Source organism: Pleuronectes platessa, chromosome 12, assembly GCF_947347685.1.
Source record: "Pleuronectes platessa chromosome 12, fPlePla1.1, whole genome shotgun sequence".
Classification (NCBI taxonomy): Eukaryota; Metazoa; Chordata; class Actinopteri; order Pleuronectiformes; family Pleuronectidae; genus Pleuronectes; species Pleuronectes platessa.
In genome coordinates this window covers 12,062,221-12,084,895 of record NC_070637.1, presented here as the reverse complement: position 1 = coordinate 12,084,895, position 22,675 = coordinate 12,062,221, and the positions used below count along the sequence as shown (strand labels likewise).

General features: G+C 41.0%; 2 protein-coding genes across 2 annotated transcripts; both read left to right on the top strand.

The window, feature by feature from the left end:
- Positions 1-1,227: 1,227 nt before the first annotated feature.
- Positions 1,228-13,224, top strand: sft2d1 (SFT2 domain containing 1). Its single transcript, XM_053436559.1, has 8 exons — positions 1,228-1,485; positions 2,108-2,194; positions 3,427-3,509; positions 6,564-6,645; positions 6,844-6,879; positions 6,975-7,033; positions 9,661-9,690; positions 12,519-13,224. Exons 1-8 carry the CDS (start codon positions 1,420-1,422, stop codon positions 12,559-12,561), a joined length of 486 nt encoding a protein of 161 aa, XP_053292534.1. The 5' UTR covers positions 1,228-1,419; the 3' UTR covers positions 12,562-13,224.
- A 2,718-nt stretch (positions 13,225-15,942) lies between these two features.
- On the top strand, positions 15,943-17,565 carry prr18 (proline rich 18). The gene has a single exon (XM_053436674.1). The coding sequence runs from the start codon at positions 16,081-16,083 to the stop codon at positions 16,843-16,845; it is 765 nt and encodes a 254-aa protein (XP_053292649.1). The 5' UTR covers positions 15,943-16,080; the 3' UTR covers positions 16,846-17,565.
- Positions 17,566-22,675: the final 5,110 nt, after the last annotated feature.

The following is a 22,675-nucleotide window of genomic DNA, read 5'->3' as shown; positions in this document are numbered from 1 at the left end:
ACTGTGCTGCCCCTCCTGTCGTGCCATCTTCTTTCCACTGGGTGGCAACAAAGCGAAGGACAAGCAGAGAGCATAAACAAGAGGTCCCTGTTGGAGATCTGAAGCAGTGGCGGATCTAGAATTTTTCTAAATGAGGGATCATGAAGGGGCCACAATTACAAGCACACAAGCCGATTATATGTCCAGCATCTGTGCACACTTCCTGATTCAATGATGTGCACTTTTAAATCATTCCCAAACATAGTTTTTATGTTTTGTACAGTTTTGATCTTATATTTTTACATGTTGTTTAGTGTTTTATCAATCAACATACCTATCTACCTACCTACCTATCGATCTATTTTTCTATCTATCTATCTATTTATCTATCTATCTATCTATCTATCTATCTATCTATCTATCTATCTATGTCTATGTCTATGTCTGTCTGTCTGTCTGTCTGTCTGTCTGTCTGTCTGTCTGTCTGTCTGTCTGTCTGTCTGTCTGTCTGTCTGTCTGTCTGTGTGTCTGTCTGTGTGTCTGTCTGTCTGTCTGTCTGTCTGTCTGTTTGTCTAGAAAATGGTACCATTAAAGGTTCAGTGTGTAAGATTTAGGTGAAAGGGATCTATTGGCAGAAATTTAATATGAAATAATCCTGGTGATAAAATAATCCTGATTCATCAATATAGTATGAATTGTCGTTTTCTTTACCCTAGAATGGGACTTTATATTTAAATACTTTATATTTACATCGGAAGGGGGTCCTCTTTACGGAGGCCGCCATGTTTTTTACAGTAGCCCAAACTGGAAAAACTAAACACCTTTTGAGTTTTAATGACAACTGAAGGCTCCCACAGGTTATCTTTCATGTTTTACAGGGCAGGGAGGTGAGGGTTTTCTGCTGCAACATGCTACTGCCCCACTAGATCTCACTAAATTATACAAACTGAACCTTAAAATAAGTTAACAGACTAAAACATAATACCAGTAAAACCTTCTAGCTATTTCTCTAATAAAACCTAAAGAAATGTGTGCACTATTTGAAGTGTGTCCGACTGGAAGATTTTAATTAAAAAGCAGATGTTTATTTTTCAAATGAATTAGATCAACTAGTGTAAGTCACATCCCTGAAGGAATGCCCTTTTTGGAGGGTAATTTAGTAATTTTATTATTTCCGACTGCACTTGAAGGCAGCACCACGATGACGTTTCCCCCCTGGGCTGATCTGCAGTCAGTGTGTGACTGTTGCTCCGCAGAATTAGCTCAACGTGAAGGCGCGGACAAACCGATCCCGGGTCAGCTCTGACAGAGAAGCGCCGTACAGGAAGTCGCTGTCGCTAGCTGCTGCGGTCTGAACTTGTAGATGAGCGGACGACCTGCGAGTAAAGTCACAGAACCTCAACCCGAGCCCCGTGTCTTCTGAGCTGTTTCCCTCCAGCGATGGACAAGCTGCGTCGTGTGCTGAGCGGCCGAGAGGAGAATGAGGAGCTGGGTCTCACCGCTCAGGTAGCGCCTGGATGACTGCCCGCTATGCTAATGCTAACGTCGTGCCAATGGAGAAAACTTCATAAAAGTTATCTCTGTGTCTTTAGCCAGTTTTATACCCGCAGTCACTGTGTTTATCTGCCATTAATGTAATTGTTGTTTTACTTTCGTTTGCTTGTACTCCCCCAACACAAATGTCAGTTCACCACAGTTTGACAGTTAGCTAAACAGGGCTATTTACATGTTGGGTTTAAGCTAGCTGTCACATTGTCCTGTACGTGTTTAATGACATGTTTTTTTTGCTTGTTTATTTGTAATTTCTTTACACGCGTTCACGGTGAGAAGGAGACGAGGTAAGGCGAAGACTTGGACCTTGTTGTGCTTTTATGTGACGTGGTGCTAGTTGTTAAAGTTACAGTCTCTAATGTTTACGTGGTTCTGTGCAGACGCTCCGTTACAGTTTGATTCTATAGCAGCTACAGAGCGCTGAGTCGTCATGTATAATCAGTCCTGTGTGTGTCCCGAGTTCCCAGTGTAGCTGGGTGTTATCAGCCTGGCTCCAGCTGACATGGTGTAAATCATGAGAAGGAAGCTCGCTGGTATTTGTGCATGTCTTGTAACATCCTCTCATTGTTCTCACCAGGTCCTCGATGCCTCCACTCTCAGCTACAGCACCAGGGTGAAATGGTTCGTCATATGCTTTGCTGGAGGCATCCTGTGCTCAATACTCGTGAGTGTCCCTGCCCTTTAAAACTTTTATCAACAAAGCAGCTGTTTTGTTTTATGATACAATTATTCTCCCTCAAAGATAATGTTTTTTAATAACTGGATTTTGCATATCGGCCGATACTACACCATTGCATTCAAATGTATAGGTTTTACCTGAATGGAGGTAAAAATTGCTGTCATTACCTGTGTTCAGACATTCACTGAACTCCGGATAATTATCTATAATAATATATGTGAAAGCAAATGTCCGAGTGAGAGGCTCTAGACTCAATCCAGAGTTTCTCCTTCCAGCCGCCTCCGGAGAATGTCTGAATTAACTGTGATGTGAGAACACATCAGGATATCCTCAGGAGAATTCACAGGGAGCGGGTGGGTGTGTTCATAACGTTTCTGCCATGTGGGAGAAATGTGGTTTCTTGTGAACATGTCTGACCGAAAATCTGCTGCTTTCTCCATATGTGAAAGGCAAAGTCTGGAGTTCATTTTTTAAATCTGCATTTGTTGTATGGCCTGGTTCAGGTTAAACCCTTTAAAAAACAAATGCATGCAGAGAATGATGCTATTGAACTTATCTTGTTATCTAGTTTGACAGTCATAACAAAACAATAAATCTAGCAATACACAACAATTACTGCAGCCACTTCCATCAAGACAGATTCCTCTTTTAATGCCTGACTTGCATGTTAAAGTGATTGACACATCACTTGTGCAACATTGAAACATAGGGACGGCTTAACGTCACTGAGAGGTTCTGTTTGTAGTCTTGCAGTTGAGAGGACGGGAAGTCGCTTGCTGATAACACTGAAGCCACCACAAAGTTGTAATTCACACGGACAAACCCTCAACACAAGGTCTCTGTGGAGGCCTGCTGTTGAAAGTCACAGTCAGGAGATCTCTGTGCATCCGTCAACTAAACAACTCCTAATCTAAAAAAACTCATGATATCTCTTTGCTTTTGGATTTTAATATAATCAAGCCATTGATTCCTAAACATAGCCCTGTGGGGCTTTAGCGCTAGGGTGAGACCATTATATGTGGTTTTGTTTCAGTAACACCACAGAACAGTTAAAGGTTTGCGTTTTGTTCAGCAAAAAATGAAGAAATATGTAACCCGTACATTTTTGTAAAGACTCAAGTTCTGAAGTTCATTTGAGGTTTCATTTGTCAGTTACCTCTCAGTGAATGTGTGGTGACATTTGTATGTGTAGCTGACAGATTCTCTTGTTTTAATAGGGCTCAGCATTGTTGTTCCTTCCAAATGGAATCAAGCTCTTCGCTGTGTTCTACACAATAGGGAATTTGGCAGCTCTTTCCAGGTAAGACCATCTGATGTTTGGCTGGTTCGAGTTTTAACTTGATGCTATTTATTAGTCACCATTGTGAAGCACTGCCAGAAACACAACAAAAAATTAGATTAAAAAAGATTATAACACAATGTCACCTTATTACAGTCATCTTTGGCAGGGCTACACATGTCTCCAAGTTGAACTTGTAAGCTGTTTGTAAAGAAGAAACATCAAGTAGTCATTCCTGTTATTTACTTTCTCAGCACTTTTTTTTTCCAAGGAGCTTGTTGTCTTAGGAGCCATGAGGTTTTCATTCTGATTTGCTAATTATTTTCATTTTATATATTTATGATAAACATTTGTGTCCGCCAGCTCAGTTTAGGGCCAAAATCATAATCTCAATGTTTGAGCAAATCAGTATAAAGTGTTTTTATAGCTTCAATTGAAATTGATAAACTGCCTTTGTGATCACATTTACTTAGTAAACCCAAACATAAAGACAGCTTTGTAAAATGTCACATAAAAAAGGGTGTTAACCAATCTAATGGTAAAACTGAGCTTGCTAACAGAGTGTTGAAGTCATAGACAATACTCATACATTGCACTTAGACTAGAAGATGGTTTAAGTGCAGCTGCCTCTTAATCTAATAGAAAGCAGAGACTGTTAATCCCTACATGAATCACAGAAACTAGTTAGACGGGTTTATCTCTGAACAGGGATTGCATTATTTTGATGCAAAAGGGGCAGACATTCCAATCACATATGGAGATTATTGCACATTGTGATGCTGATTATTCTTATGAGATTAATTCTGCTGAATTATATGTGGTGTGAAAGTGATTGGGATAAAGGGACGGTGGTCAGAGGGGACAGCGCTGTCTCTGTCGCTTAACTGTTTTGTTTCCCCAACAATCTCTATGAGAAGATCGCTCACCAATATAATTATTCTGTGACAGTATATGACCTAAATAATGTCCCCTCTGTCATAGAAGCCTGCAAGGTACATTTCCTCCCAGTCACAGGGAGTCATTACAGTGTCTTATCATTATTTCTAAAAGTTGTAAACAAACATTTATACAGTCAGGCTCTATAAGATCAGAATGTCTGTTACACTGACATTTAAACACATCTCTATAGCTGATATTTTTCTCATTTTAATACAATGGTTAATTAAGATTAGACTTTTTTCCTCACTAGATATCATCACCCGACTGGATTTTAAAACATCATCAATGATTTATTCTAGGTAGTCCAAGGTGTAAACCTAATCATGTCTTGGACACGGTTAAGAGACAGTGAACCGCTGAAGAGTCTGCTTTCAGGGTGGTCTCTGTTTTCACATATCATGTGTCCAGATGGTTTGGATGCATCAAGCAACAGGGTCATCTTCTTCTCTCATAGCCAAGGTCACTGATCTAAAGCACACTAGCGATATACTTTAAGTAGTTTGAACAAGGTTTCATGTGTTTGTGACTTTGAAAGTATAGCAACTACTTGTTCATCATTTTACCCAGAAGTGGAAGGTCTTTTAAAAAAAATTGAAATGACTGATTTAATAGGTTGTCTGATAATTTGGCTAAGATGAGCCTTTTATACACATATTTTATACAATGTTCACGTTTATTTTATAGGTTAAACAATGCAGAAATGTATTTGGTTTGATTAGTGTTTGTTAGATTATTCTTTATAGTTATAGTTTTTATAATAAAGTTTTGGTTGAACTATAAAATATCAACTATAGTTTATTGTCAAAAGGCTATGATAAAGTAATCATAGCAAGTATTGCATTTGGCATTACAATATCATCTTTTATATATAGATATTTTTCTACTCCCTAATATCGGTATCTGCATCAGTCCTCAAAAGTCCAAAGTAGTTTGGCTCATAAATAACTTTAAAATTTATCTCCGACGTGTATTGTTTTCTGTCGATAATATGACCCTATGAAGTGGCAATGTACGTATTTGACCAATGGGGACCCCAGACAACCATATATAGATGACTGATTTCCTTCCCTCTAATGGCAGCAGCAGCTATGTGTGTGTGTGTGTGTGTGTGTGTGTGCTGTATGTGTCATTAGTGTCTCTGTCGCACTCAGTTGAAAATAAGCAGCCATCCCTCTCAGTGGACCAGTAGAAAGAGCTTGCGTCAACGTACAGTACTCTTGTGTCTCATCTAACAGATGTGACTCTCCACAGGCTCCCTCTTCCCACACAGCGTCGCTGAGCATCAGAGCTGCGTGCCTCGTCAGCAGGGAAAACCTTTGTCTAGTTACAGTAACCTGACGTCATACATGCATCATGTAGGAGGTGTTAAATGTGTCAGTGTGGTGTCTGCCATGAAATATTTACCCCTCCTAATAAATGCAACATGTATTGTAAAGTTCATTATGCATGCCAGACAACTCTGTCGCTCAGAAGAGATTTGATTGTGTTTGTGTCAGTGTGTGAACACATACTGTAAATTAATCTTCTGAAATCCACCTCAATGATGAGGTACGCTTTTGACCCCAGATACTGAGTTTTGTGAACGGTGATTGTTATAGCTGACAAGGGCGATGATGTTTGTTATAAGCTATTAAAACCTTGTATACATGACAAAAAGTGGCCTGGCTCAAATACATACAGAGAATGTATTCTATAGAACTGGAAGTTTATTATCTAGTTTGACAGTCATGACTGAAAATATAAATATGTGAATATACAGCAATTATTTCCCTTTAAATAGCTGTTAAAATTCATTAAAATAGCTGATTTAAATAAAATACTTTTTGAGTAGTGCCAAACTTGAAGCTGAAATCTTGCACCCAGTACAAGTTGTCATTTTGTGTGAATGCTGACAAGTTAGCTCTTACTAACACAACACTACTGGAAATCACTTCTCAGCCACTCTTAAATAAAGTACTTGGCTTTGGCAGTACTGCTGCTTTTAAGAAGTGATTTCCATGAAAAGAAAATTGCAGTATTATGTGGATGAAACATATATTACTTAAGGCGGTCATATTGAAGCGGTACATAGTTTCTGATGCTCGTATCGACATTGTACCATCTCACTTGCCTGCTTGTTTTTTTGTTCTTCCAAAGCACCTGCTTCCTGATGGGACCACTGAATCAGCTGAAGCGCATGTTTGAACCAACACGACTGATAGCCACCATTGTTATGCTGGTAAATACTTTGAGTTTTACTGACACTTTGAACTCTTATTATACATCAGTGGATATTTATACATCTTTCAGTTTATATTGGAAAGTATCTGTGTTACAAACAGAATCGTGCAATTACTACCAAACTTGTAAGAAATCAGATGTGAGGTTGTAGACAACTTAAAACTCAACTTTAATGTTTCCTTTCTTCTTCCACCAGCTCTGCCTTGTCTTAACACTTTGTGCAGTGTTTTGGGTAAGATGATAATTCATTGCTTGTAACTGTACATTGTCTTTGTTTTTATGCAGTGTGTTAACCTACCAGAATAACCGCTGTGTTTTATTTTACAGTGGCATAAACGGGGGCTGGCTATTATCTTCTGTATTATGCAGTTCTTGGCAATGACGTGGTAAGTGTTTCCCTAGTCTCTGAGCTCTCTCTCTGCTGTACTGTACTTCAGCTGGTGATTAATTGACTCATCACTCACACCTACTCGAATGTAGTAGTCTTTCTGTGATGGAGAACTTTGCTCCAGCTGCTTTCGCTCCTATTTAATGTTCGTGAGTTGAGAAAATCACGCTGCTGATTCTTTAATCTTACTTACTCCAGTTGGCAAGGCGCTGCTCAACTATACATGGTTCGACTTATACAGTCATTGTCACAGTGCACTTTTTAACCACACTTGACCTGAAATTCCCCTCTGATTCAGGAGAAATTAGTGTTTTTAACTCGCACTAAACAGAGTAAATGTAATAACATATACGTTTAATAGGTTGATAATAAGAATCTCCTACTATAAAATGTGATTTTAAAAAAACAACAACATTTCCCCAGTTTCTCTGAGCATATGTGCTAAAGATAAGTTTGATTGCCTGGTGTTGTGATAAGATTGGCAGGTACTGTAGGTCATGCTAGTATTCGTAGTAGGTCATGTATTTATAGACTTTAGATTTATTGCCAGCATCAATATCGACCTATTTGTTCGGTGTCACATATGTTGCCCTGGCAGGTAGAGATGGATGGGTGTTCATCCTGTGCCTTAAATGCAGCTCTCTCTGTGGTCATAACCACCTCTAAAATCAAAAAGAAATGGTCCAGTGAGAATATGTATATACAAATACAAACCTGAAGTTGTATTATTATATAATTGTATAAAAGAGTGTTAAGTAAATGCTTAAGTGCTACCTAGATTAGATCAGAGCACTTGTTACCTGTTTATTAAATTTATATTGACATTGAACGTATCGCACCAAACTCGACCCAGCACTTGTCATGGTCCTTAACAATACATGTTGCAATTGTGAACCTGATAGGACAAATAATTTCTCAAGATATGCGTTATAAGATAAGATAAAATAAAGCAATTTATTGAACATTTAAAATCTGAATTATTGGCTATTGTCCAGTATGTCCACACTTCTTTTAAACTGTTTTAAATTAGTCTTTTTGACCCGCTGACTGAGACTAAAGCACGTAAAATAAAGGGGTCAGTGGGGTTAAGCTGCAGCACAGCAGTGTATGATGAGACATGTGAGTGATGTGCTTAAGCATGTCGGCGCTTGTATGTGTATGAATTTGAGCATATTTGCAGACCAGTAACAAAAGAGTTTCAGTGTGTGAATGTTCCTGGAAACACAAACACTTGAGACTCCAGGGAACGGACGGTTTCAGTGCATCAGTGACAACCCTGCCTTTGCACCTACGTGTTGTACAGTCACATCCCCCCTGTCTGCGTTCTCAGAGGCATCGTCATGGCAACCTCAAGTCACACATCCCAGACTCATTCATAACAGACCGGAGGCACAGTGTGCTCCCACGTCTGTGTGAAGGTTGTTCTGTTTTAAGCCACCGACCAACATTCAAACCTTATTTTGTTGAGCCTGTGTAAAGCATACAAAAACTTAATGAAATTAATAGATTATTTTATCTCCCTTTTATCTGCATCTATTACTGTTAAGAAGATGAATCATTATGCCTATGTATGAAAGATGCTAGAGAGGTGGTCAAAGTCCAGTCCTCAGGTTTAGTCAAGTGACCATATGACACTGAGGCTCGACTGGCTAATACTGACTCTGTGTAGATTACGGCAGACTGTAGGATATTTAATACTAAAAACATTGCTATTGATTTTTCTTGTTTGTTACTTATGTTGTCTATACATTCAGAACATGAACTTAAAGTGTGAACTGTACTTAATTGATTTGGCTCAGAAGGAACAGAAGAAGGTCCTTGTTAACCGGTGTTCGATTAAGATGTCATGCTCAGACTTGGACTGTAGTTAATAATTCAACTGCTGTACCAACATTCCTCACATATTTCAAATACATCAGGTGGTCTGATCATGGGCTTTTTTTAAAGCAAAATTTAAGTTGCGGTCACACTACAGATTATCGTATGTATTAGACATGGTGTCTGTCTACAGTCATTATTGCAAAGATTACAGAGTATCCACTTCATTCACCCTCATGTTTGGTTAATCTCCAAACATGAGCGACATCAAAGGCCCTTCAGTCCAATGATTTACTGCCTGGTGGAGCAATAAACACATTTTACACTTTGGTGTGTTGCTCATGAAATAGGTCCTCAACCTATGTTGGGGCTTTCTTTCTATGTGGAGTTTTTTTCCTCCCTGTTTTTAATCTTAATCTCTCAGACGTCACATCATTACAAACCCATTATGCAGAAAAGCATTATAATACCAGACTGTAACTCATTTCAAGTAAACATCCTAGGATTTCTAATGCCACCAGATATTTCTTGTTGAATTACATAAAAAATTTATCCATAGTGATGGACTATCTATGTAGCAGGGCAGCCCAATAATGGTTCTCCTGTAAATATTTAATTGAAGTGGCTAGACCGAATGAAATATAAATTTCAACTTCCAAATTAAGCAAATCAAAGGGCCACATACATTACATAATAGTGTATCTTTCAGTCCGTGTTTAACCTGCTCAGCTTCATAATACAGAATAATAATAATACTGTAAATCGTCTACAGCATTAACATCCATGTTTTTGTATTTTCTCTTTCAGGTATAGCATCTCTTACATTCCTTTTGCCAGGTAAGATGAGATGATTTATATTTTGTCTGCATTTACCTCAGATAATGCACATGTCCTATATCTCATGTTCATTTGTTTATGTTGATTTCTTATTTAGAGGGACATTGTGCAAGAATTTGCCAACTATCAAATCCATACTCTAAACAAATAAGAGGCAGCATAAAAGCTGAATATGTTAGTGTTACTCTGTTTAATAGTAAACAAGATAATACACTCTTAGGTCCCTTTCCCCCGTGCCAAAGTCGGAATGGCCATCGGACATACCAGAACAAATCTTGGTGGGCTACTGGGTCAGTGGGCGAGTGGACCATTACAATAAAATAGGATGCGTTTTTACCCGCCCTTTCTGTTGACACTGGATTCAGAGCGAGCCTGAGAGTCTGCCATGTGCGTTTTCCGGGAATGGGCCCACGAACCACTCAAAACTCTTATCCTCACGTTAATATCAGCTATAAGCTATTAGCTTGATTAAATCTAACCTAAGTGTTGGGCAGTTGTTGATATGTGGGTAAATCTGCATGGATTGGGGAATAATAGGTATTAATCTGATAATGTATATGAGCTATCAGATTAGCATGCTTCAGATTTCAGATTCCATCTCTTCAGCACGATACATAGACGTCTCTATGTTGGCCTTTCACTTAAGCCACGTCCAAGAATATAATAAAATCTTAAATAATTTATCAGCCATTTATATCTTGGTCATGTGCTGTCTACAAATGCCACTGTGTCGCCTCATGCAGAAACACGAGGGAATACCATGGGCGAGACTTCTGATGAAAACATGTTTTTATTTACCTCCCAACACTGTAGCCTCCACCATATGGCTGTAATCCCCCCCTATGACTAGTGCAGGCTCTACGTCAAACAAATGGCAGCTTGTTGTTTCTCTCTCCTCTGGGCTGAACCCCAGTGATGTTATTTGCTTTATCCATAATATCTAAAGGAAATCTTATCTTGTGGAATAATGCTCTCTCAGCCAGCTTTACCAAAAGTACCCCCCCATGTAGCTTTTACATTAGTTGTTGAAAGGCTTATCTTAAGCTCCATTGGCACTATACAAACATTTTGATTAGATCTAAAGTAAAATATGTTGTGGTGCCAAAAAATACCAGAATAAAGATCAGTGTTTAAGGTTACTTGCTGTGTTTTTACTGTAGATCATACACAGTGTAGAACCAGATAACCTTACAAACATGCAGGTATTGGTTTTGTAATTTATTGACAGTCCTCTTATGAGGCCACATTTAAATTCACTAGATGTCATGAACATCAGTGCCCTAAAAGTGCTTGAAATACCCTCCTACACTCTGTTGTTCCCTTCTCCATTTGTCCCATATGGACTACCACTTCAGTGTTTTCCTCAAACCAAGCATGAGGTGTGATGTTGTTTTGTCAGTCCAGCTGTAAGCAGGGTTATGACTCATTTAGTGAGAGGTCCTGAGCCCCCGTGCAGCCCCCACAAAGTGCCTTGTGTATTTGGGCAACCCTATAATCCATTCTGACAGCTGAGAGACGTACTATAACAGCCCCGAGCTCCCCCTCCCCCAACACAAACGCTAACGACAACAAAAAGCGGAGACAAAGACTTTTTCGCTGTTCACTCTTCAAAAACCAAATTCCTATGCAGAAATGTAAATGTCTGGGGTTGACTATCGCAATCACAGTTATTTGTTTGTTGGTCCTTTCTTATCATATTTCTTACATTTATTTTCAACATGTTATCCCCCTCTCTTCTTAAGCTTCTTACCTTAATCCATTTTTCATTTAATTTGGATTTCATCATTTAGCTCTCTTTTGTTTGTCACGTTGGGACAGAGCAGCTGAATATTTAGAGCTGAGGCCTGGACTTCTCTGGGTGACACATAAAAAAAGCATTAGATACTTTCATCCCTGTCTGTCATCAGAGAAACGTTGATACCTGGCTGCTCACATCACCACATGGCCAATGGACTTGATCCTTTAATGTATTTTATCTAGTTGCCTATTTATAACCTCTCATGCCCATGCCAGACCTGAGCTACTAAAACCTGCTGCATGTGCACTTCCCACACTCCTTTCAAGCCGGTGTTTCTCTGATATCTGATCTGAAGTGGGGGAAAAGTCTCAGAGAGTGATCGTTTATTCATGCAGCTTTTTTGGTGGGAGAAGCAAAAATATCATCAAACCTCCCGTGATTATATAAAAGAACAAATAACCCTGCGCGCTGTATTGAAGGACAATATGAGGACTCTTGTGCTGAGTGATTTAAACGTTGGAGTGACTAAACCAGAGCGTCTGAAGGAGCCAGTCTCCAGTCCGTCCACCGACCTCCCCTCCTCCACCATCTCAGGCTGCAACCCTCCACCACCACTTCTCCTTTTAACCTTGACGGGCTTCACACCTCCTCCACAGAAATTTGACTGTGGCTGCAGGCGAAGTCTGCGTAGCAACACACTGATGCCAAGAGCACACGGTGTGAAGGGAAACAAGAGAGCCGGCATCGGGCCGCGGTTGCCATGACGATTGCTCCTATTGCATCATCCCTCAGCACAGACTACCTGGAGAGGGAGAGCCCCCCATCACTCGGACCATGTGGTGCTTCCCCCGCCATAAACATTCACTTATTCATGACGAGCCCCACCCAAATCATTTTAACAAAAGGGGGAATGTGGCTTTTTTGTCTCTTTTAATTTTACATGCATGACCACATTTAGAATCCTGGATAATTTTAGATTAATGCTCAACCTCCCCCACCTTCCTGTTTCTTACATTTCCTGATTTCATTGTTAATAATGTTGGTTGCTATTTTTACTAGACATTTTCTCCACTTTTTCTTTTTCCCACAGGGATGCTGTGATGAAATGCTTCACAACCTGTCTGGGTTCATGATTTCCTTCTGAAGACTGGTCCCAATATGCAAACTGCAAGAACAGTGGCTCCATTTAATCCTGTAAAATCCATCTTGTTTATACACCTTATCTCCAAATTTTTACTGTGGCTTTTTCATACTGTGAATTTTTGTTCTGTTTTAGGTCTATCTGACAGTTCATATATAACAATTATTAGATGATTATCAGTCTTCTGCCTTTGATGTGAGAGAAACGAGTGCCTTTACTGCTTAATATATTTAAAGATATTCCTATATTTTCTGAGGATTTTATACCATTTAAATGCAGGGAAATGATTTTGATTTTGCTATACATTGTAATCTACAACGCCAGTGCCTTAACATTGTGTGTACCCCGATCTGCTGACATTTTGACCAAACCATACATATTTGCATCTTTTACAGTGTGAACTTCTGTTTCATTTTGGGTTTTTAAAGGGTGTAATAACTTACACACAAGCATCATTAAAGCTCATTGTCTTTCTGTTTCCTCTGAGACACTGATGTATAAATATGCTCTCACGTTTCATTCCTTGTTTATATATGATCATTTTCCCTGAGGCTCTGCTCCACTGATGATGCACTGGACTGTATGATATCTACTGCTCATTTAATGGGTTTTTTCTTTCAGCTGAAGAGATTAAAAAAATGCAGCTCCTGTCTAATCTGTTAGTCTTCAATATGCATTTCGACACACCTGCCCCCCCATCCCCAAGCCTCCCATCCCCAAACCCCCCACCCAGCAAATTACATTAAAATAGCTCCTCATTTTTAAATTTGATTTCCTGCCAGATGTAGCGATGACCCAGTTAATTACGCTTTTCTGAGCATTGTGATCTTGACATGACCTAATAACCTAGTGTAGCTTGTATCGGGTCCCCCTGCTTTACTCCAGCGTATAGCCCTTGAGGATGCAGTTGTCATGACAACCTCTCCTACGGAAGATTCATAACCTTTGTCTACCCCCCCCCCCCCCCCCCCCCCCCCCCCCCCCTCCGTCTGTGGTGCAGATGTTCACATTATCCTGATGAGAAGGAATGGTTCGTTTTATGTCTTGAACTGGCACTCGGTTGAAAATATAAAGCCACATTTTTGGTTTTCACTTAGGGAAAACAAATGTAAACCTGCATAAAAAACTTGAATGCATTCTGTCAAACTGGTGCATCAGCTGCAGAATTTGCCCTGAAACATGCCCCGAGGGTTTCTTTGTACTCCATCCATGTGACTAAACAACTGCATTTTTCTCCCTGTTGTGCAGCCCCCACACAGTTTCTTTAGACGCTTGTATAATGCGGTGGTGGATTAACACGGACAAAATCTCCCTTCGGTACTACTCGTTAAACTAACTTGGCAGAGACCCGGCTAATCCCTCTCGTAGTAATCTTAGGGATAAAATAATTCAGTTGAATGGAGGGACTGCTGTTGTTTTTGTGATCTGTTTTCTTAACCCACCATTTTTGGATTACGCCAAAGTTTTGAGGATGAAGGGGACGTCTGCCCTGACCTTGGCAATCTGTCAGTGTTCCAACTGTTGCCTGTTCATTACATGTAATCCATTCTCATTTCAGAGAGACGTAACAACCGCTGGAATGAAACAAATCTGTGTATCCGGTTCCGCCTCATAATCCAGCTCATTTTACAAAGTTGATCGAAAAGCCTGTGTTGGTCAAAATGTTCGTGTCATTCTACTCACCCATATAAATAACGAAAGTTGTAGGTTGCCATAAAGTGTAGAGAACACAGGAATATATTTCGGATTAAGTTATCTGTTTTGCAGTAATATTCCATTGTGAATTGCTTATTTGAAAGTAAGCACAGGCCTCCTACGATTAGTTGTAATATCGTAATTCATCGTAGACATGAAATTACAATTAAATCTCAACGACATGTCAATAGAAATCAAGTCAGTTACACAAAGCGTAAAATATGAGCATCCTCTGGCAATATCAAATAAACGGTCCGAAAACTATACATTTGTGAGGAAGTATTGATTTTGTCTTCTATCCTACTCCGAGGGAAACAAAATCACACTGAATCAATGGTGGAACTGTCTGGGTGAAAGTGCAGATAACAGCAGAAAGGAAGAGAAATCAATATCGTAGACTATTTGTACATTTCCCCTCCCAGGTCTCTCATAGGCTGCATGTGGCTGCAAAAAACAACAATAGATCATCTATACACATCAGTTTATTGACATTTGAGCTTTTATTGACCGACTGAATGGCTAAAAACAGACTGCATGTCATTGTTCCAAGGGCTTGTTTTGTTAGTTCAAGGACAGGCAAAGTTATCTTTAAAGCATCAAAATACAAACAGCATGTTTATTACCACATCCATGTAGCTGCGGAGGTTTATCTGCTTTACTTTTTTTAATTTACAATTAATTTCTTAAAAAATAGACCTAAGTGACCTGGCCCACATCTGAAGCCACTTGTTATATATACAGCTTCAAGGGTTTCTTTGTACTCTATAAACGGAAATTTTTTGTTCTATTCTTCTATATATTCTACCATCGCTTCCAAAGAAATTACATTGATTTCAGGTATTTAAGGGGATTGTTTTTAATCACCCACCTGCACATGTCAACATATTTCCTTTGGTGTTATATATTTACCTGCTGGAAGTAATGCTGTCACTGATCTGTCATAATCCTCATATTTGTTATTGTTTGTTCGTTCTTAACCTGCCTGTTTGGAAAATTCAGTTCTCTTCTCCCGGTGCTACTTCATAATAATTCCTTGTCTTTCTTCCTCAAACAGTTCGACAATATAATATCACTTTTGTATTGTTTGCTGAGCTTTTTAGAAACATCTAATGGTGCAGAGTGAGGTAAGATAACTCTGTATTCATCCTACCTGGTTTATCTGCAATGAAGATTTTATAGTTAATGTTTTTAATATGATGGAAGGGAATTTGCTTTATTACTGTTCACGTCCCACGGTGCCCTGACTTCTGGTTTGGGAACAGCTGCTTTAAACTACTGACAACATTTCTCTCAAATTTCAAATTCAACTCACAATGAAATGGCTTCCATGCATGTACATGTATATTTAAGAAAAATCTGGAGTGGTCTGTCATTATTTTTATGGAGCTGTATGAGTCCATATTATCTTTATCCCCGTCTGCTGGCTCCCACAGATCTTTGAAGACAGTTCTTGGATTCAGGCTGATGATCCATTGAAGCAGCGTTTGCTGCTGTAAGGAGAGAACAGGAGGCGGATGTGGCTCATCGCTTCAGGAAGTTATTGGCAATTATGAAATGACATCACCACAGTTTTCTTCGTGGCTTTGTTTGGTGCGTGTCCTGGCCACGCCTCCGCACCGCCACGCTCATAAAGCATCCAGGCGGAGTGGGCTCGCACCAGTTGAACTCCAGCCGGCGCAGACAACAGGTGCAGCCTCCCTCCACCCCGCTGCAGGATAATGCCCACAGAGCGCCGCTCGTCGCTTTGCGCACGGCTTCCTCCTCCGCACTTTGGACACTTGCACGTTTTTTTATCCTGATCACTTCCACGATCAGAATGCCTTTTCCGCCCATCAGCCTCCCCCAGCGGATCTCCTCTCCGGGCAGGGATCTGTTCGGGAAAAAGAAAGCCAACGCAGTGCCTCCTCAGACTGAGCTCACCAGCAAATCCGGAGACAGAGGGGGGTCGGATAAGGAGAAGCAGTCCAGCTCGTGGACCTCGGCGAACCTAAGGAACTTGGGGCGGAAAGCCCAGCCGGACAAGACTAAAAGCCAAGCTCAGAAGCCCGGTGCCGGTCAGGAGACTCAGGTAAAGTGCTCCTGGCTCAGTGTGCCCAAACCTCAGGACGCATCCGAAGGAGTCAGGCGCTCCAGCTCCATGGACTCCGCCAGACACCTCCACGGCAAAGACGAAGCGAAGAGGGAGATTCAGTTTACCCTCAGTCTCACCCCCGAAGCCATCCTCGTCATCCAAAAGCGCAACCTCGAGAAGCAGATGATGGCGAAGCAGCAGAAGTGCTGCGCCTCCACGGACTTCAGGCACAGGCGGGTGTTCCCGTCCAAAAAGGCGCACGGCCCGTCCAAGGGCTGCGCGCCGCTCGCCAAAGCGGAGAGCGCCGAGCAGGACATCACCGCCATCGTGAAAATCTCTCTGTTGAATGACCAGTACAAGTACGACGATGTGGAGTACGAGGAGGAGGACGGAGACGTGGATGAGACGGTTGTTAGGAAATGTAAAGAGTGGCTGAAAGGCGTCGAGAACGCGTCCTCTCTGGGAAAAGTCGAGAAACTTTCTACACTGCCGCACCTTAAAGGCTGCTGACATCTGACCTTTCAGTTCTGAACTCACAGTGAGGAGATGATGGATAAATGTGTGCACCGATGGAGGCCTGCTGCTGTGGCATCTTAAAATTGATTCTTGTGTACTGGACCTTTGTGGATAAGGGGGGAGGAGCATTATCTACTTGTCTCCAGAGGAATGTCCTCCCGTCTGAGTTATATCCTATAAAAGATGTCACTACCTGAAAAGAATGAGTGCTGTTAAGGAAAGTAAAAATGGAAAAGTGGAACACAATGGAATAAGAGGAAAATTGACAAAAATCCTTTGTTAAATCTTGTTTGCAGCCTGGCTCACCAGACAGCGCTTGTTATGATTCACAGGGACTTTGCTTTGATGCCCACTCAATGTTCTGTTGACGTTTGATTTATACCTTAATATTCTTGTCCTTTGCACATGTTTTTTTGTTTTCAGTGGGGCGCCTGTGCAGTTTGCGTGAAAAGGGGGGGACACAAAACCGTCCCTTTGTGTTGGGAGAACAATAAGCTGTCAACAACAGAGCTTTATATGCGCCTGGTGCTGCTGTAACCAAACTGGACTGTTTGATTTGGTTCCTCTAGTAAGAGGGTGTTATCCTTTGTAGGGATTTATCAGTCATGTACAGTATTTAATATTTACTAAATATTTGTACTGTCAAAACGTTTTCTCAGCTGATGATTTTATGCTGTTTTAAGTAAAAAGAAAATCTTTTTTTAAATTACACAAGTGTCCCAGAGCCTTTTAAATTCTTTCCTGATTTGTGTTGTGCTGCCTCTGAACTAATTCTAATGCTGATTTGCAGTTATTGAGATTTCTTCTGCACTTCCGGACAGTTCCCAGACAATGTTTTAAAAGCTCTTTGTTGCCACTGTTGCTACCTGAGACCATGTGGGCATTAGGGCTCTAAGCTTCTTAGATTTCCTGTTAAGCAGGATTGATCAGTTTGGCCTACACCGTATGGTCCAGGTGCATGATCCCTTCAGGAAATGACTTCCAGCCTGCTTTCTTTTGTCATATTAAAAAAAATCGTTGTATTCAGCTATATGAGGTAACAGAGTTGGTACCAAAATGTGCCAGAAATCCACGATTCTCAGCAGAGATGTTCTAACGTGTTCTCAGAGAGATCTTCGAGACATTCTCCGGAGGGGCTGTACGTGTGAATACAAATGTCTGAGTGAAGGTCTGCAAACTGCTCGTGGGCTTTCTCTGGCCGGTCCTCTAGTGAAAAGTCTGCTGTAAGTCAGAAGGAGCTGATTTTAGAACACAGCAGGAGATCCTCCGCGGGATGGAGCGAGAGCGAGTGGGCGTGTTGATCGTGTTTCTAACGAACAACAAATTCATTATCGCACTACAATGTATGCCTCCGATAACTAGTACAGTGTCTGTGTACACTGCATACTTTTCTTCCAGATTCATAGAACCTCGTTGTGACCTTTAACCACTGAAATGTAATCACTTTATCTTTGAGTCCAAGTGACAACTGATCAAAAGTTGGAGAATTCCCACAGGCAGTCTTGAGATATCACAATCAAGAGGCCAAAAATGGGAAGACATTCCCTTAAGGTGATCTTAAGATATCATGTTCAATAAAAAACATTAACATACTTCGTGAGGCCACCTTGACCTTTGACCTTTGGCTACCAAAATCAAGTGATATAATCTTTGAGTCCAAGTGATTGTTTGTGCCAAATGTTAAAGGATACCTTGATGGCGTTGCAGAGATAACCCCTTTCACAAGGGGAAAAATTAGCTTTGTGAGGTCAACATGACCTTGATATTCGACCTTTAACCACCAAAATATAATCACATCATCCTTAAATCCAAGTGACTACCTGTGCTAAATCTGAGGAAATTCCCTCAAGGTATTCTTAAGACATCGTGTTCACAAGAATGAGAACAGACAGAAAGAAAACAAATATCTCAGGATGAAAAAGCAGAGTCGTAAACGAAGAAGAAATAAACGAAGATGTCAAGAGAGGTTGTGGTGAAAAGGGCCGACGTCAGTGTTGGGCTGTGTCAGGCGTGTTGGTTTATCCTAAATAAGAGATGAGGCGGACTGGTCCAATTTAAGTATTTATTGAAATGTAATGAAAGTTGAACACCATAGCTATGGACAATTATCACAGCCTAGGCTAAATCAGTTAGCAATAGGTTGTTAATAATGGCCCTGAACAAAAGGGGTTTGACATCATTATAACAGTAGATTTAATATGATTGGTTATGAAAGATTAAAGGGGAGTCACCGCCAATCAATTTGGTTCTCCCTTATTGGTCCACAGCTGTAGTCCCCCGCCTCTTGTCAAAGAATCCAGGAAGTGACAAGAAGCCACTCTCCATGACACTACTACCACTCTGATAGTTGCTAGGCAAAATGTTCTCTTCATGAAAGGCCTTGACACAGCTGATCCCATGTGGGCCATTGGAGAAAGGAATATGATGTTCCTGCTATATCCAAACAATGTCCTGTTGATGTAAACATTAGGATCCTCGAAACCAAAACAACGAAACAAAACAATGTCAACAAAGTCACTGTGTCCGACCTCCAGAACTTATCAGACAGCTGCATGAAATATATGAGATGTGAATGAATCTAAGCTTTAATACCAAAAGTTAGAACTTAGAACAATTAAAAGATTCATTATTAACACTATGCATCAAGGGTTATTTATAAATCATTTGTGTGAAGGCCTTATCTGGCTCAAACTGCTCAAGGCCCCCCCTCCTGCCTTTATTGCAAATAGTACAGTCAGACCCAAACACTAGCTAAAATACTGAATTCCTAACAGCTGTAAACAAAAACATGTGATCTACACAATGGAATGTATTCGTTATATCCCACCGCTGCACCAACCGTCACCTGAACTATCCAGAAATGTCTGTGCTGCTGTGAACGTGTCTGAGCGGAGAATCTCCTGCTGCTTTGTTCGTACGTGAAGATTAACTTCTGCAGAAAGTCCGGACCCGGTTCTCCAGACCCAGGTCATGTCTGAAAACGTTGTTTAGAGTTTGCTCCTGACATTTCCATACTCATGTGGTTCATGACAAATTTTCCATACAGGTTCCATTCAGGGCTTAGAAACAAACCAGTGAAAGATCATTCTAAGCAAAATACCTCCTGCAATACAACACACAAAGTGAAATGAAGTGATAAAGACCCTGACCTCTTTGTTTCTACCTTCACTTTACTTCACTGATCATTAAACCACTCAAGGGAAATTCAACACTCACATCAAAGCCTCGGACGCAAATTCAGGCTTCGCTCAGGGTCACAAACACAGTTATTAGTGTGTGTACAGTGTGGATGTTCCCTTCAATAAGCTCCAACTCTGTTTGCATTGTTCTCTGTCACTTGGAAACCAGAGTTGTTGTTTTACTTTAACAGCTCGGACAGACTTGTGTGACGTTTAAGACAGTGCAGTGCTTTAGACAATCTTGCTCGCCAGAGACTGGTAAGCTGTTTTTGAAAGTTTATTCTTTTACACTCAGGTGACATTGTCGTTCGATGTTTTGTTGTTGTTTGATGCCTTATCATTATTTCTATTTAGAGAGAAATTCCGGATTTCTCTGAAAGCCTTGATTTGTCATGAGATCTGTGAAAGACCTTCATCAGTCACACACACTCCCCTCGACTTTGAAAGAGCACTTATTTCCTGCTGGTGTCAGAAAGGTATTTTTAAACGACCCACACATCAGCACTTTCACGTTGTTGTACTCCTGTTCTACATTTTATTCAGAAACAGAAAAAAAATCGAGTAATAAATCAGGTGTCAAACATCATGTGTCCTAGTATAACTAAATATTATGGCACAGTGCATTTCACTGCAGGTTCTCTCCATCTGAGACTACAGCATCAAGGCCTGAATCAATGTTCCCACTCTCTGTCCCAAACTGGTTTTATTGTGGCATGCGGCAGGCTGAGATCATAGCTGAGCCCGTACAGTGTGTACCAAGACCCGCTCGGTACTCCGTGCCCCCCTGACGATGACAATTATCCACTGCAAGTTGTATAATCCTCGTCCATTGTGTCATTTCAGTCGTGGCCTTGTTTATGGGCCTCACTCTGGTATTCATTACTATCTGTTTAGGCCTGACGTCAGCATGGTTACAAGTAGAAACACTTTCTCTTTGTTTCTTTATATTAGCTCCCTGCTTGCAGATCCCTATGTTTTCATCCCCAGCTGGAAACTGTTTTTCTGTTTACACCCACAGCCTCATGTCTTTAATGTCTAACTCCCTTAACAGGAGTGAACAGGAAATGTCTGCAGGCTTGTGTCCAGCTCACCGCAGTGTCATGATCACAGTCTGGAAAAGTGACGTGCAGCAGCATTATCCTCCACTGACTTACGGTGCCAGCGAGGCGCAGATGGATGCTGCCTTGAGCCCGTCACTGACACTATGCACAGAAAAGAGAGAGAGAGAGAGCGAGAGCGAGAGCGAGAGAGAGAGAGAGAGAGAGAGAGAGAGAGAGAGAGAGAGAGAGAGAGAGAGAGAGAGAGAAATGAGATAGCAAAACGATCTGCAGGTTCTCTCCTCTGCGCCACCACCGCATCACTGTGGCAACAGAAACTGATAAATCCTGCGTGTCGTGTAGCTCTTGTGAGAAAAGACAAAACAGTCACTTCCTGAACAGACTAGGGCCATAAACTCTGGTAATGTGGTCATTCATTGGCGGCCTGTTAGGAAGGAGACATTTCCCAGGGACAGGGCGACCTCAGAGTGGAGACAGATCATAGAGTACGGTGCTCCCATAAAACATCAAGCTCAATGTGTTATTCTCCATTTTAAGGGTTATAAAGTGAGAATGGAGCTCCGGGTTTTTCTGAAGTTAATCTGCTTTGACATGCATCATTCTGCTCCCATTAATCGTGTTCTTTTGTAACATGCTTCACATTTTACATTTCTTTTCATCTTATATTTTCTCTTTGCCTGGATACATCTACCTCAAGATGTAGTAGTGAAACCTGTCCCTGAACAGATGTTACACCTCTGTGACATCCTTATATTGTTGTTTTAAATCGTACTGAGATTACAGCCACTCAATAAAGAGCAGAGGATGAGGAAAGGTGAGGGATTTGTAGAAGAGGAGGTGGGTTTTATTAATCCTGCGTATTTCCTTCTGGGCCTCTTTTTTTAAGCATTGCAGGAACACACAGTCAGGCTGTTGTGTGGGAGGATGCTCTCGGCAGACGGGAGGGATTACCAGAGATGCATTCTTTTTTTAATCTTCACTCAGGCGAACTGAAGGATTCACTCCAAAACCAGCTAAACTGTCTTCCCCCCCACCCCTTGTTGATAGGCAGGGGATGAAGTGACAGTTGATCCCTGGAGGAGGAAGAAGGGGGTGCAGGACTGCAGCTCAGACCAAGAGGCCAGAGTCCGGCGTCAGGCGCAGCTGGATCAGGTTGATATATGTTGTATTTGTACTAACACAAAGAAACAATAACACAATCCATAATGTGATTATGATATCATTTGTAATCAACACTGACACTCTGCTCTCTGCCTTTACACTTAAGTAACACTTCCTTTCAGTTTATTTCCCCTCAGTTCCTTAATGTCTCTTTTTTATCCTCCAGCGCCATCTAGAGGCATACAGGAACATGCACCACCTCAGAGATGCTCTGTATTGTCGCTACGCTGCTCTGCTCAAAGACAAGGTCCACTCACAGAGAGTGCTGCTGCAGCAGAGAGATGAGAGGCTCAGAGCAAAGTCAGAGCACGAATCAGAGCAGGTAAATCATTAGGAAACTTTATGCACGTCGTGTGCAGAGTAAGACATTCACATATAAAGGGTTCGAATGAAAAGTAAGTTGTTATTAACTGTAGTACTATATTT